The sequence below is a fragment of the Lethenteron reissneri genome, chromosome 7 (assembly GCF_015708825.2).
Source record: "Lethenteron reissneri isolate LAM-NWPU_2019-01 chromosome 7, ASM1570882v1, whole genome shotgun sequence".
In the NCBI taxonomy this organism is placed as follows: Eukaryota; Metazoa; Chordata; class Hyperoartia; order Petromyzontiformes; family Petromyzontidae; genus Lethenteron; species Lethenteron reissneri.
The window spans coordinates 864,791-881,708 of record NC_083785.1 but is presented as its reverse complement, the minus strand read 5'-3'; the positions used below and the strand labels follow the sequence as shown (position 1 = coordinate 881,708).

At 43.7% G+C, this 16,918-nt stretch overlaps 1 protein-coding gene across 1 annotated transcript in view; it reads right to left on the bottom strand.

Annotated features, from left to right (window-relative positions):
* Positions 1-16,918, bottom strand: part of IFT88 (intraflagellar transport 88) — an 84,653-nt gene that overhangs the window by 45,370 nt on the left and 22,365 nt on the right. The window contains 9 exon segments of the mRNA XM_061572958.1: positions 2,415-2,601; positions 4,871-4,957; positions 5,264-5,363; positions 6,361-6,447; positions 11,323-11,393; positions 12,470-12,670; positions 12,672-12,702; positions 15,016-15,130; positions 16,721-16,823. Coding sequence (XP_061428942.1) covers positions 2,415-2,601; positions 4,871-4,957; positions 5,264-5,363; positions 6,361-6,447; positions 11,323-11,393; positions 12,470-12,670; positions 12,672-12,702; positions 15,016-15,130; positions 16,721-16,823 — 982 coding nt within the window.

Here is a 16,918-nt window from a genome sequence, read left to right as displayed (position 1 = left end):
AGAACCAACAGTGTGACATAGCGAAGCGGGCAGCGCGCTGACCTGATTCTTGAATATAATTGACATGTAGAATTGTAACAATTCATTGAATCACTGGGAAGGAGGTTGCTTGTTCAATCCAACACGCTTTATGTGGAGGGTGCATTTCAATCTCCATGAATGAGCCCCATTGATTTCTATGTCAAAAGTCAAATACACCTCACCATTGTCAGAATAGAGAAAACAAAATAGGTTTTTATTTAGGGTAGGAAACAACATTTCAAAATCTGCTCCACTGAAACAACTATGGAAATATGGAGTCAGCTAACACGACCGGTGTTGTGTTATCCAAGAAACATGAGTGAAACAAAAGTCGCGTACAAAGAGTTCAACGAGCAAAAGAAAACAAGTGTTGGAGGAGCACAGCTGAAACAAACAACAAAGGAGGAGATGGAGCGATAATATTAGCTTATGTTCAGGAGTTAGGATGATGGCATCACAAGACCAAAAGGGATGGTGCTTTTTTCTTGATTAATTTATTTTAATTTTTACCAAGTAAGGCTCACTGAGCTTCATAGCACTTTCTCAGAAGCGATCTGTCGATCACAAATGATAGCTCAACGAAGTGGCTTCTCATCAAGTGGAAATTTAAATCAGCCAAATACTCTAAATGAATGTTATAAATGTTTAGGGAAAAACCGGAGGACCTGGAGAAAAAAACCACGTGACCACGGGCAGAGAGACAGACATGCAAACTCCAAATATACAACAGGCGTCAGGGTCAAGATCGAACCCACGACCTCCTGCATACCAAGCGAGGTCATTAACATCTCGCCACCGTGGTGCCCCCGTGATTATGTGGTGAGACCTGAATCGAGCATTCAATTAATTTCAACTTGTAACTTGCACAGTATTTGCTTACTCTGAAAGACAGAGAATGACTCGGAGGTTCAAGGAACCACAGACACGCGGTAAAGGCAGCCAGGCGGTGAACCGGCACCAAATTCCCCCCACGTTCTGTGGTCCTCTATATGAAAAAAGAAAATAGAAACTATGTTTTATTTTACAATGTAAGGCCCACTGATCTATACAGCTCTTTTTGAGAAGCGGCCTGGCGATAACAAATGATAGCTCAACGAATTGGCTTATCACGTGGAAATTTATCGCAGCCAAATACTCCAAACGCATGTTTCTAAATGTGGAGGGAAAAACTGGAGGACCCGGAGAAAAATCCATGCGACCACGGGGAGAAGGACAGACAAACTCCAAATATACAGCAGGCGTCAGGGTCAGGATCGAACCCACGAAATCCTGTATACCAGGCGAAGTGGTTAACATCTCGCCACAGTGGCATCATGGTAGGTGTTATCGGCCAATTCACAAGTGTTTACGTGTTGGGAGGAAACTGGACAAAAAACACGTGTGCGAAGGCACAATACTCTATCCCGTACAGATGGAATAGAGGTGGGGGATTAGACCACACTGGTTGTACTGCCATCTCTTGTGGCAAGTTAGGTATGGCAACCTCGGCACCACAGTGCTGAAATACAGGCATCTGGAAATCATGATCAAGATTCTCAATTATGATTCTGATAAAGTGAATGCTTAAGTTTGTTATCGTCAGCTGTGTTTTTCTTTAACTAATACATTATATACATTAACTTTTAAATTATTATTAAATTATCCACAATCTGTTTGCCCCCCACCCACCCCCCATTTCCCAATGAATATTGCCGTGGTGGCGAAATACTTTCCTCGCCTGGTACGCAGGAGGTCTTGGGTTCCATCCAGAGCCTACCCCCTGCATATTTGGAGTTTGCAGGTCTCTCTCACCATGGTCGTGAGTATTTTCCCCGGATCCTCCGGTTTTTGCCCTCCATATTTAGAAACATGCATTTCGATTATTTAGCTCCTTCTATAAATTCCAAGATATGATAAGCCACTTTGATGAGCTATCATCCGATCATCCTCGCAGCAGCAGCTTTTGGCTAACCATCGAACAAAGACAGTCACTGCATCTCGCGTGTTCAAATGCGCTTCTGCGGCCGTCTGGAACTCTCTTCCTTCTGATATTAGGAAGCCATGGAGCGATGCACTTTTAAATCTAGATTAAAAACTCATTTCTTAAAAACTGCTTTTTGTGTTTAGTTTGTTGTCCTTCCCCTGCATCTCCGAAACGCTCCGTTGGATAAGTACTGTGCGAAAGAAGTTCAACATATATACATACATACGTGTGGCCAGCTGGCCTCTGAAAAAAGAGCTCATATCTCATTTGGTTTTACCTGCTAAAATAAAACATCAGCCATTAATAACAGTAACGCGTCCACATGCCCTTGTGTGCGAACTTGCACGCCGGTCTCTCTCTCTCTCCCGCTTTGCTTGTTTTGTGTCTCCCCCCCCCCCCCCCCCCCCCGTGCGAGCGGGCGTCGAGCTACCCAGGTTGTAGAGCGCCTCGGTGCACGAGGCGTCGTTGCGGAGCGCCTCGCGGTAGTAGTCGGCCGCCTGCTCCGCGGAGCCCCCGAGGAACAAGCAGTTGCCCTTGTTAACGAGCGCCTGCGGGTTGTAGCGATCGGCCGCCATGGCTGCATCGGCATATCTCTCCGCCTGGGCCACGTCATTCCTCTGTTGGGCAGAGCAGTGGGGGGGGGGGGGGGCGTGGGAGAAGAGAAGGCACAGGAGGATGTTTCAATAAGCAAAGCCGGCCCCCCTATTTATTCCGTGATCTATGGTCACACTGTATAATTAGAATCACACAGCATTACCCCCTCTTACTCATGTGCCAGGGGAAATGTAAACGACATGCCACACAAACCATACAGTTTTCACCGTTCATCAGCTTCACTTTTCAATACATTTCACGCATACAGTCTGTCCTCCGATAACGCGGCAGTTGCGTTCCTGAAGAACACCGCTTTATGGAAAAATCGTGTCATAATAAATTATAATGTAGGCTAAAGCACAGTCCTCAGTAACACGTGAGATGCGTACCCAGGCTGATCAAAGACTGATGCGCGTGGGTAGCATCTAGAAGCATCCAGCAGCATCCCACCTTCTATGATGCTACACCGAGGCAGCCGTACAACTGCTTACTCGGGCGACGTAGTTCTGTTCGCTCAATTGCGTTATATCCACTTCCCATCCGCATTCTAAAAAATGTGTTCCCTAATACATTCCTCGCGTTATATCCAATTCGCGTTGTGAAAACAAGTGGCAGTATAGGAGGACATACTGTATTCACTCCCTCAGAGGACAAAAACATATGTAATGATTCGCTGCTCTTCCAAATTTAAGTTATGACCTCGTGGTAAAATCTACAGAAAGAAAATATTACCATTCACTGTGCAATTTTGACTGAAATGGCACCACCAAAGGATACTGAATTATTAGACGTCTCTTTCCTTAAGAGTAGAGTGGCACGCAATTTGAAGGTTGCAAAGTCAAATCTTTGTTGGGGGTTGACTCAGCCCATCATCCCTCCGGGGTCAGTAAAATGCGTGTAAGTCGATAACGGCCATTCCATGGATAGACTTGTCACCGTCACAGGAATGTAAAACCTCCACCACTTTCTCAGCACTGTAAAAGGAGGATGAACACCACCTTAATGCTCATTTGAGCGGAAATAACTTTGACATTGACTTATTGAAATACCCTTATAGACAAAGGCAGGCAGTAAATGGTGAGCAGCTGTTCAGACACTGTCTGTGGGTTACTCTGACTCGGCACACAATGTTCACATCCGGGGTTTGCAACAGCGGTCGGAATAACAATGAGCAGAGTGACCTTGAGGAACACACCACTTGTGTTGTGTTTTTCAGGATGTTTATCTGAATTATATGAAGTTAAATTGAAAGCGGAATGTAGCATGACATAGCACATGGCTGTCGAACAGGTCTGGATGGAGCACGTGACCTGGCTGTGATGTTGATGATATTATTTATATTATTATCATTACAGCAAAGCCTCAGTGAGTCTCATAACAGGAATTCTGTGGTCTGTGCACGACGTGCCTTCTCATAAAATCTAAAATAAAAACTCTTTACATTTCATTTATTTTATTCATTTATTTTATTAATTTGTATTTACTACTCACCTTTCTTATGATATTTGTTGGGCACGGTTGCACTTAATTTTTTGCGCGTGGTTACAATTTACTTTGCTCAGTCGGTGTTAGCCACTGAGGTCATGACGGGTTTCGTTATTCATCCCTGTTGCTCTGTGCCCCCTGTAATGTTTCCATTATGCTGAAATGTGCACGGATGCCTACTTTATTGAGGGCGATATTAACACGTAAAATAAAGATTGAATGATTTTCTGGAGGGTCCTGCCAAGTTTTTGCAGCAGGGTTTGATGATCAATTTGTAAAATCTTGACTTGAAGCTTTCGTGACTGCAGGAATTCATACTCTTTGGGTCTTTCGGTAAAGTCACGTAGATAGAAAAATATTTTTAAAAATCACGACGTTTCGATCGCAACACGAGCAATCGTCTTCAGGTGAAACAATACAGCAGGCAAACTGCTGAGGCAGGAAAAATATCGCGGGAGAGCTGCTGCAGCAAGAGGTTATATAGGTTTGAGATGGGTGCAACCCAAGGGTAACTGGACGGGGCTAGAGATGGAATTTGCATGTAAATGTAAGATCGGAGAGCCTGATATAGCTCACGATTACGGTGCTGAAGAGGCGGCCATTGTATTGCTAGAGATTAGAGATTAGCATGTCAATCTGTAATTTACATGTAAATGTAACCTCTGCAACAACACAGAGAGCTTGTGATGGTTTGTTATGGCTTCGATCTTACATTATGCAAGAGGCTACTTGATTAACGTTCATGCTGCTCACGTAACCACCCTGCGCTGACCTCGAAGAAAGGTCGTGACCCCACAGAGTATGTACCAGGAAGAAGAGAAATGCCAAGTTGGTGGCGGCTGCACTCTTCACACGCGTGTCTTTTTTCTCAAACATCTTCAACGCCTCAACAGCCTGCACACAAGACACCGACACAACCCGTGCAGGGGCTTGGACAGTCCAACGGCAACAGTGCAGTTCACTGGCATACTGACACCCATTTACGCAAACCATAAGCGGTACTATACAATCCTTGCGTTACTTGAATGGCATTGCACCCTTAACTTAAAAACCAAATGTTTACTTGAGTATCTGATATTTAGTTTTTTTCTAAAAAGCTAGATTTAATTGGTGAACATACCAAAAAAACATAACAAAAACGTGCAAGCACCAATCACCATCACGATGAATTGTTGTGCTTCCATCACTCTTAGCTCCTACCTGATCAAAGTCTTTCAGTTTGAGGTACATGATGGCCTTGTTAATCTCCAGGTCATTGGCCAGTTCCACATACTGGGATGCCTTCACCGTCTCCACACACCTGCAGCACGTGTGTAAACACCATCGGACAAAGAGAGTCACTGCATCGCGCACTTTCAGATGCACTTCGGAGGCCGTCTGGAACGCTCTTCTGATATTAGGAAGCTACTGTCACGATGCACTTTTAAATCATAGATTGAAAACTCATTTCTTTAGAACTGCTTTTTGTGTTTAGTTTGTTGTCCTTTCCCCGCACCTCCGATTCTCATGGTTGGCAACGTACAGTGCGAAAGAAGTTCAACATACACACATACATGTGTGATGCTCGTCTCCACTGGTGGTGACATGGCCCAGCGGTAGTGCCTTCATCGTTCGTTGCAGTGCATCACGGTTAAAATCAAGCGGTCGCCCCGATTATTATTGCGGTGTGGAATAACCACCATAACGCTACTTGCCATCACTCACAGTGGAGATTAAACAACCCATGACGTCATTTGCAAGAGTAGGCCATTTTCCAAATTCTAAGATATCCCGCAAATTACTAAATGTATGTAGGTTGAACTTCATTCGCAACATACATAGCCAACCGTACTAATTAGAGGCACCAAACATGCTACTCCTGATTGATTAGCACGGTGGTTTGATTAGCAACCACCGCGCTAATGAATCAAGACTAGCCATAGCAATTATTGCCCTCTACGAACAGACTCATACCCTAGGCCACTCGTGCCATTGAGACTATCCTGGTCTCTTGAGTTCTCACCGGGTAAACAAATTAAACTAAACTTAAACATCAGCAACGGTCCTGAGTGAATGGTACAAATGCAACAATCCTATGGCAGGGTCCAGCATTAAAAAGGCAACACGATTTCATGTAAAAATGTATTTAACTTCATTGAGGTTGATGTTTATTTGATTGTTTAAAAAAACAATAAAGTATTTTATGTATCACTGTGTAAAAAATGCATTGCATGTTTTTATTCAGACGTGACTGTATCTGAAATTGTAAGTGAACAGCTTTGCTCGTAAAAGCCAGTTAACAAATTGGTGAACAATACCAGTCGTATCCCGCCACAAAGGTCTCTTCGATAGCGGGGGCGATCAGCTTGGCTGCCGTCATGATGAAACGCTCGGCCATGGTGCGTCTGCATACCCCGAGCAGTGCATCATGCGTCAACGCTGCACCGTGGCCACCATCGCCAACACAATCAAAATACAAAGATCCTCCGTAGAGCCTTAACAGACTGTTGGGGCAAGTGCTGTTAGCGAATAGGGCCTATGAAGGACGGCACGGCACACAAGGGGGTGGGTGGATAGCACCACGCCCGGCCGCCTTTGTCTCCCCAGCGGTGATGTTTACACACAGCACCAGGTACTAATTTGAGGCCGAGTCGACCTAGGGGAGGCTCATGATTAGTTCAGATCATCGTAACCTATGTTGGCCGTGAGCAGTAATTGAACTCAGGTCGCCGGGTTCATACAGCAGTGTGTGAACCTCTGCACTACCACTGCTCACAAAGCAGTACATACACAATCACATAAAAGTTGTACCCTGATTTCAAGTCAAAATCCACAATAGACAAACATGCCTGCTATTGACATAACTCCTAGTTTGCGCACATAAGAGCATTATAGTCAGCCTATATCTTCTTCTTGGTTCTTTCGGTGAAGTCACGTAGAAGGGAAATAAAAAAAAATAAAGCATGATAAATTATTATTTTATTATTTCCCTTCTACGTGACTTCACCGAAAGAACCAAGAAGATGAATCCCTGCAGTCACGAAAGATTTAAATCGAAATTCAGCCTATATCTGTTTAATATTTACGTTTCTATAGTTTTGAAATTTGTGCTGAGATCAATCTAAAGGTAAACTGGCCAGGAAAATGTTGCACTCCAAGGAATGTAATATTTAGCTTCGATTTAACTTTTGATTCATGTTTGTGCAACATATGCAATTTGTCTCACACGGTGATTCGTTTGCTTCTTGTTCCAATTGCTTTACTTCATTTCTGCACTTTGGTTTTTTTTTCTTCTGTTTTTGCTCATTGTCACCAAGGTCGTCACTCTTGCAAATGAGACCCATTCTGGTCTCGAGTTCTCACCACCTGGTGGATTGACATTAACTTGAAACTACTCCCTCATAAGACTGACTCACCCCTTGCTGCTTATTTGGTGCTACCACTCTTGTACAGCTCTTTCTCCTCGTCAACTTCGTCTTCATTTTTCAATTACACTGTCATCCCCATGACATAGTGCCATTTAGAAGACACACACTGAGACTATATATACTTATAAATGCTAACAATGTCTAATTGTATGTTTCCTCAATTCTGTCTCCAATTTGGCAATATTCATAATTTAGTTGCCTTTTATTGTCAACTATAACCCTCGACCACTCGACAAAGGAAATCAATTCAAGTTGTCACGTGGTCAAATATATTCCAATTGATTGGTTGAAAAGCAAGTAAAATTGTCGACTCAGCCTAGCTGGAGATTAAATCCAACGTTACTGGATTTAAACAGAGCTCAGCTCTGGCATGAAAGGACCTCCTGATCCAGGTTATAAATCATATTGGTTGTGAAAGCCTTGTGTAAAATAAGTATTGGCAAGGCTTGATTCTTAAGATGGTCTGCACATTGTATGCAGCAATGGTCAAGTCAAGGGTGTGCTGTTCGTACCTGGAATTTAGCAATATCATCTACTCCAGGGGTAGGAAACTTTCAAAGCATAAGAGACATTTTTTAACCAAAATAGTTGGAGAGCCACATCACACGCACAGCTGCTTGTGCACAGACACAGCAGCAGCAGGGACACCACAGATGACAACACACATTCTGACTTAAATCAACAAAATAGGTGACGGAATAAACTTCATCTATTTTGTTTCCCCCCCCCCCCCTGAGTTATTCTTTATCAATACAGTTTTGACTGTTGTACAGTTTGTTGTCACCAAGACATTTTATAGTGCACCCATTTCCTGCCATATTTCATCAATTATCTTTATGTTAAGTTGTGTTTCAGATTTAAGTGAAAAAAACGGCTGCCCACAAGGAGGAAGACAAAGAGCCACTGCACGCGGCTCCGGAACCACAGCTTGCCGACCCTCGAACAATTGATGAAAACACAGTTGTGAGTGACTATTGTTTCATATTATTAATTTGAATGTTATTAGTTAACGCTCGATTCTTAGTGGGTGGATTATCCGTGGTTGTGGATTAACCATGCCTGTGGTAAGAATAATTCGAATATCCCCATCCATGCTCTGGTTTAATTATTCTCTGCTCCTCACACACAATTCAGTGCCCTTGTGACCATGACTGCCAACACATCAGCGAGTAAACCTATTACACCAAGAAATTATAAAAATAGGAGATGATCTGGGTAATGGCCCTTTCTCACAGCCCACTGATGGGCCAGAGAGGTATAATTACTATTATTATACACTTTTTTTTCAAGGCAGCATTATTGACAAATGTGTTGAGTTATTTTGTTATTTATCCATTCGCTCTTAAGGGGAATGAATACTCTGACTACACTGACTACACAATCCGCAAAGCCATTACCCCAACCGTGAGGAAGGAGCCATCTGAGGATCCAATCAAAACCACCACCTTGCCATACATAGCAGGGGTAACCAAAAAGACTTCCAAAATCATGAACAAACACAAGATCCAAGTCCAATTTAAAACAGTACATAAAATTCATCATCTGATCGCCTCTGTGAAGGACAAGATCCCTGACATGCAATATCCCGGCGTCTACAAACTAAGCTGTATCTGCGGCAGCAGCTACAATGGGGAAACCAAACGACATGTCTCGGACCGTATTCGTGAACCTAAGGCAGATTTGAAACACGGTAGGACCAATACTTCTGCCGTGGCTGATCATTAAAATTTATTTATCTAAGACGAAGGTACTTTGCAGACCCACTGGCTATCAACAAAGATTCGTTCATGAAGCCATCCATATATACAGACATAGACACAATTTTAACCGAGAAAATGGGTACAAACTAGGGCTGAACGATTAATCGATTTCAAATCGAAATAGCAATTTGAAACAATGCGATAAGCAAATCGCAGAAGCTGCGATTTGAAAAGTCCTATGACTTTCGTATTGGAATAGTTTACTTTTTAATTATTATAACTATTTATTTAACTGAACAATTGTTCTATGTTTGATTATTCTATTTCAATTAAAACATTTTAATAAATCTATAGTGACTGTGTATGTCACTGTGTGGTGCCGAGCTGACGAAGCCACGGCGGATAATGTGTTGGCATTATGTGTAGCCCACTTACTGGGCGTAGTACCAGCCCTAGCGGGGCTTGTGCGAGCGCTGGTCAGCGTAGAGGCACCACGTACAGTGTGCGGTACGGGCTCCCGGTGAGGGAGCGAGAGGGAGTGTCAGCCAGCCAGGGTTACGTTGGGGCATGATACACTGGTTGACCTGCCGACACGTGACTGGATGATATTGGAGGGGGGCCACCGGTGGACGGGGGCCGCTGGGCGGTCACGTGGTATAAAAGGAGCCTTCGGGAAAGAGCTCGAGAGATCTGGAAGGTGGGCGGGGCAAAGGGCGGAGCCAGCCCCAGCCTTGGGGGATATATCGGGGGCCCGTGAGGGGCTCGAGATTCTTCGTGTTGGTGGTGAAGAAGATCCACGTCGGGTTAAAGAAGCCTCTAGCCACGCGGTCCGGGACCCAGCTTGTGGTCCGGGCCAGGATAGTGAACCATGTCTAGTTCTGCCGTAGCGTGGCTAGATGGGCATTCAACACCCAAGTGTAGGTTGTGTTATGTTATGTTGAGTTACTGAAATAAAGTGTTGCTCCCAAGGCAACGTCTGCGACTCAGTTGGACTCAAACAAATTCATGTTTGAAGCAATTCATATCTTTAAAGTTCTCATCCTTGCATTAAAATATATAGAGCAATTCATATTTCGATGGTAGCATGTGGTAATGCTGCATCACATGTTTTAAATCTATTACACAGTGAATATTGAACTGAAGCTTGACTTTCATAAATTGAATCGCAAATCAAATCGCAATATGTCAGAAAAATCGCAATTAGATATTTTACCCAAATCGTTCAGCCCTAGTACAAACTCAGCAATCACTGGAAAGATGTTATCAACCATTTCAAGTCATAACTGGCTGTAATGTTTCCATTTTAGACCTGGCAGCCCTTTAATTGGTGGAAGCCCACCACCAGGACCATCACTGCCCACGACGACCATCACCACTAGCAGTAGCCCTTTGTTGGTGGAAGCCCACCACCAGCACCATCATTACCCACTACTACCATCACCTCTAGCAGCAACCTCCACCGTCAACAATGTGATTGTGTAAAGCGAGGTGCAATGATTACCTGGCAGCCCTTTAATTGGTGGAAACCCACCACCAGCGCCACCGTTGCCCACTACTACCATCACTTCATTAACATTAGCTGCCCCGCCCATGCTGCTACACCTGATTTACACCCATGTTTAACCTTTACCTGGCAGCCCTTTCATTGGTGGAAACCCACCACCAGCGCCGTCGTTGCTCACTACTACCATCACTTACCTTAACATTAACTGCCCCGCCCATGCTGCTGATACTTGAGCTACGGCCATTTTAAACCTTTGCAATGAGATAGTGACATATTCTTATTGACATCTACTGGTTGGAAAAGGGAACAGGCACCATTATAAACATTATCCAATCCCCAAAGGGAGAGGTATCTAGGCCAAAGGTGAAGGGCAGGGCCGGCCGAGAAACTCCGAGAACCGGCTAGAAAGTTCCACGAGAGGGCGTGGCCAAAGGCAGAGCCTAGCCGCGCCTGCGGCAATATAAGCGGAGGCGGACTCATTTTGAATACTGGTAAAATGGTCCCATGGACATATTTTTATTTAAGCCATGCCACTCCTCCCCTTGATTACTGCGAGGAATCGAGGGTCACTCACGACCTCTCAAAATATTAGTTTTCGGTCGTTCGTGCTTCATGGGGGTTTCCCTTTCGATATTTTTCCGACCTCACCTCTCCCTCTCCATTTGCCGCAGCATATCATTCTTGATGGCGTCTATCACCAAGTTAGTGTGCGGATCTTCCTGCAATCCACACAGATATGGACACACGCACATAAAAAACCAAAAACAACAAAGATTTCCCGTATAGCCTTGACAGACTTTTGGGGCAAGTGCTGTTCGTGAGTAGCACCTATGAAGGCCGGTACGGCACACAAGAGGATGGGTGGCTAGCCCCATGCCCGACGGCCATTGTCTCCCTAGTAGTAATGTTTACACACTGCACCAGGTACCCATTTGTGGCTGAGTCCATCTAGGGGAGGTCCAGGACCGGTTCAGATAATCGACACAAGTGTCGGCCGTGAGTGGGAGTTAAACCCGGGTTGCCGGGTTTGTGGTGCAGCGCACTAACCGCTACAACTACCGCTCCTCATATAACATGCATACAAGAACCCACAAACACATGCAAGAAAACAGCATGTGCAAGTAAGCTGTGTTCACTTCATTATCATCACTAGCCATGATCAATCCACTGCTGGATGAAAGTCTTCCCAAGTCATCACCATCCCTCACGTTACTGCCATGCATCAATACAACAAGAACTTGCACATGAGCTAATTAAACGCTCTATCTCCACAGTGAACCTCCTGCACATCTTCCCTCCATTGGCTGACGTGAGTGTTTACCAATGAACGGCATCCCTTCTCGTGCCTCCAATAACTGCCCTAGGCATACATGTCATTATTTCTGTCATTATTTTATCACACTTATTTGTCCAGAAAAACCTCAATGAGTCTGAATACTCTTTTGTACGAGTAGCCTACTCTGTGTAATCCCAACTGAGCAATTTTCTGAGTGTTTTTTCAGCATAGGTATGTCTGGTCCATACCAGTTGCATTGTATATTTTTCTAAATTTTTATTTTCAGCTTACTCCACTGTATTTTCCAGTTGTGTCCTTGTGCATTATTGTATTTATTAACTTTAGTTTTGGTCAAATTATCTTGAGCCCCACTTTGCAGTTCACTCACCTGCGCATGTCACCTAAAACTAAGCAAACTCGAGGCAGAGTTTCGGGGATTTGAGGCTTTCCTCGCTAAACAAGCGTAACAACAACGATTATAGTTATAAGAGTGAGTGACGACGCGAGCGCTGAGCTCACGTTGTGTGGCGTGTAGCGGTCCTCATCCCCGACACCAAGGGGCACGGCGACGAGGCGCTGGAAGGCTCGCTTGATGCGCTCATGCTCGCCCAGCGCAAAGTAGCAGAGCGTCAGGTTGAAGGCAGCGCGCAGATCGGGGCTCTCGCTCATGATGTGCTCGAAAGCCGACACCGCCTCGGTGTAATGGCCCACGCGCAAGAACTGCCACGCCAATGTTCTGCATTATCTTCATCCTGCGGGAGGCGCAGAGGTTGAGAGCGAGGCAGCAACACCGTGTTATTTTTTTTTAACAGGAGTAAAGTTAATATGTACAACTTTAAATGTAACGTAATCGGAAGAAAAACTAAAATAGAATAACTTTATCGGTACCGAGGATCCCACAAGGCCATGCGGGAGGGCGTGTGAGAGTTTGGCGCCAGCTATCATAGAGTGCGGTGGTCGTGTCGCTACAGTTCTTTGCTGTGAGTAGAATGCCTTTAAAATCAGCGGCGCTATGCCTTTCTAAATAAAACTAACTCTGAACCGCTTGCGCATTCCGAGATTCAGCGGTGAACGGCACCACAGCCTGCAACTTGCAGTCATCTCGCAATGGGAAAAGGGTTAATAAGCATGGGTAAGACACTGATATGGCAAAAAAGTATTTGATTCACGATGAGAAAGTAAATGCTGCCCTTCGCAATTATATAATAGGGGAAAGCTCCTGGGGTAACCAGATGGTGTAAGTGCGGACATTATCAGAGAAGTGACACCAGTTGTTGGAACAAAATAAGTGGACCTATTTACTAAATACAATTCTTTGCTTCAAATCAAGATTATTTACGAAATGTTTACACTGAAATCAAATACCTTGATCACAGAATCGTTCTTCTGTGCATACGGGATTATAACACTGGCTTTATAGACCCATTAGCCACTCATCAGATGGATACAAATTGTCCTTGAAAATTATTGCAACAGGTCACGCTTATTACACACAAAGTGCTTGTCACAAATGAATCACAATACCTCGCTGATCTTGTCAAGGAACAAAAACCATCGCAGCGGCCTTTGCTAATCATCGAAAAAATATGGTCACTGCATCGCGCGCTTTCAGATGCGCTTCTGCGGTCATCTGGAATGCTCTTCCTTCCAATATTAGGAAGAGACTGGAGCTATGCACTTTTAAATCATCTATATTGGAAACTCATTTCTTTAGAATAGATTTTTGTGTTTAGTTTGTTGTTCTTCCCCCGCACCTCCGATTAGCACGGTTGGCTACATACAGTGCGAAAGAAGATTAACACAAGTACATACATATAATTGTATAGGCCAACTGACCATATGTAAAAGCTGGGTTTATAAAAGGTTCCTCTACAATCAACCATATTAATGCTTTCAATCAGATTCTGGAAATGATAGCATAATACCATTACATCTAGCCTGTTAAGATTACAATAATAATTAGACATCTAAATTATATTAAAAACATAATATGATACTCTTAGGTTTTCTCGGTAAAGTCACGTAGGTAAAAATAAATAATAAAAATAAAATAATATAAATAATAGTAGAAATAAAAATTATATATCACGCCGTTTCAGAGGCAACACAAGTCTCCGTCATCAGGTGGGACCGTCACAGCTGGTTACAGTAAATCACGTCGTGATTTATCATTTTTATTTCTATTATTTATAGTATTTTTATTATTATTTATTTTTACCTACGTGACTTTACCGAAAAACCTAAGAGTATGAATCCTTGCAGTCACGAAAGATTCAAATCTAGAACATAATATAATGTTTATTTTTAAATATGAGGAAGCTTATACGAGGTGTAATACTCAAAGATCCGCACGGACGAACACCCTTTGTAACGCAGTGGGTTTTCGTGTTCTACTTGCTTGTGCGTTCCACCAACCTTTGCCTCCAAAGTTCTAGACTAGTGGTGTGCCATCATGCTTAGCTCAGACGGAGTAGACAGCTCCTACCTTGCTGCACTCAATAGCATTCAATGCAAATAAAGCCGGTAGTCACCCATTCAATTCAGTCACTCGCTCACCGGTGGTCAGTCACCTCCTTATCACTCTTCTATCGCTACTACAACCATGGTCACTGTTCCCGTGAACTTCACTCATTGCTTGCTCCACGCACGCTGACAACTCGGTATACCAGACTGCCCGTTGCATCTCATCCACAGTCTGTTCAACCATCACAGTACAGGTCACAAAACACACACACGTTCACCCACCCATCCACTCACCCACCCACTCACTCACCAACTCACTCACTCAGCTATCCAATCGTTCACTTAGCCACTAACTCAGTCACCCACCCACTCGGCAACTCAATATACAACACTGCAGGTCTTTTTTCCAAAGCTCTTAGAAAAACCTTGCTCAATTTAAGAAATGTTTTAACTCTCATTTGTTATATCTTTGACGGTGCTATTTGCACCGGCCGTTTGATGTTGGAATGTAATAATAATAAGTAATCTCAGCCAAGAGCAGAGGCTGAACGTAGCAATAATAATAATAACAATAACCGATTGTATTCATAAGTTATCATCACCTCATCTCTCGCTGGCTGGACGGCACCTGGTCCAGGGCCATGCGATAGAACTTGATTGCCTTTGGGAAATTCTTTTGCTTGAGGTAAACATTGGCCATGTTCACCTTCAACCGACCTGATGCACACACACAGACACAACCATACATGGAATTTCAAGAGTTTTTAAAACACCGTGACAAAATAAATCTGTAATTACCAAAAAAGTAGTGAAGGCATGATCAAGTAATATGCAGAGCTAGTTAATCATACCAAAATAGTAATTGAAGTACCATTTAATCATGAGATATTACCCAGGAGACTGTTATTTGTATAATACTATACTTGTTATGAGTAGACACACTCGCGTATAAAATCCAAATACTAACAATTGAAACAGAATCTGCATGGTATTGTGCGAATTTCTACAATAACTCGCTCGCCCAGAAGAGGCTATGTATTATTTATGTTCAGTACCCTGATCCATCAGCATCCTCATCCAGCCACCAATAAAAAAAGGATTAGGGTGGCCTTTAACATTGTCATGACTATAAAACTTAAGAAGCCTTGTAGCTATGAAAGCCCATGTGACGTCTTGCAAAAGATAAACCCAAAAAAGGGCTTGCCTAGTTAACTACATGCTTTGATTGTCGTTACCCAAAATTTAAAGACAAAATATTATTATTTACCTGATTACCACAGAATACATTTAGAGTAGTTCCTTATTTAATGCAGTAGATGCGTTCCTGAAAAGTGGCGCGTGAAGCGAATAAATGCGTTCAGCGAGGAATTACTGTAAATACATTGCGGAGCATAAATAAATCAATGCAAATGTGAATCACATTTGCACAATAAAATGAGCCTGCAGTCCTCCTATGGTGGGACAAAAGACTTGAGATGAGGTGAATCCTCCCTCCTGGGCCTTAAACTCGAAGGCATCCCCAGGCACCAACACACTCTTCTCTAAGCATTCAACATTCCAGTGAGAAAAACCATCCTGAGCTCCTGGAAAAATCATGGGGCCCCCTCATTAACCCTCTGGCATAACTCCCTATTCGCCCTAGCAGCGTTAGAACACCTGAGTCTGAAGCTGAGGAATAGGGAAGGGGAGTTCACCCAAATCTGGGCCCCCCTCGTGACTGCCACTCCAGAGACCCAGAGTCGACTTGACTGAACCTGAAATAAGACTGACTCCCCGCCCCCATCTTTCCCCCTTCCTTCCCGGAAAAAATGGGATCTGACGCACGTACTACATAATGCTACGTACGGTCCTACACGTCAGCGTTGGTTGTCTGTCCGAGCCACCGATGCCGCTATGCACCACTCACCTGTCGCAGAAGTTGTACACCCACCCCCCTCTGGTTGGATCAATACAAATAATTAACAACAAAAATACTGAGATGAGGGTACGCCGCTAAGTACGGCGTCATTCCACACGATTACCCAGTAATGCCCATATGGCTCAGCCTAGCAGCTCAAGAAAGTAGTTGTGTCGTCGATCAGCTCAGAAACCATGCTATAATGGGGCGCGTTCCGCGTTATAAAAGACGCATTCCACGTTGCGCAAAAGGTGTTCCCCAATAGATAAACCGTGTTAGAGTGAAAACACGTTATGTGCACACACGTTAAGTGAGGACTTACCGTATTTGACAGCAAATTAACTCGAAGTCAGCGATGTTTAACCAATGATTATTAGGCAACACACCTACAAGGCAAATGAGGCACTCACCTGCACTACTGAACATCTTGTTCTTGATAATTACTTGGTAGGTACTCAGTGCCTCCGAGTACATTTCATTAGCAGCGTACTGGTTACCCAAGTTAAACATCACCTGTACGATTAGAAACAGTTCACAATCACACAAACATCACGAGTCAATCGCAGCAAATTATGATATGACAAATGAATGTCCGTCAAGTACAATTC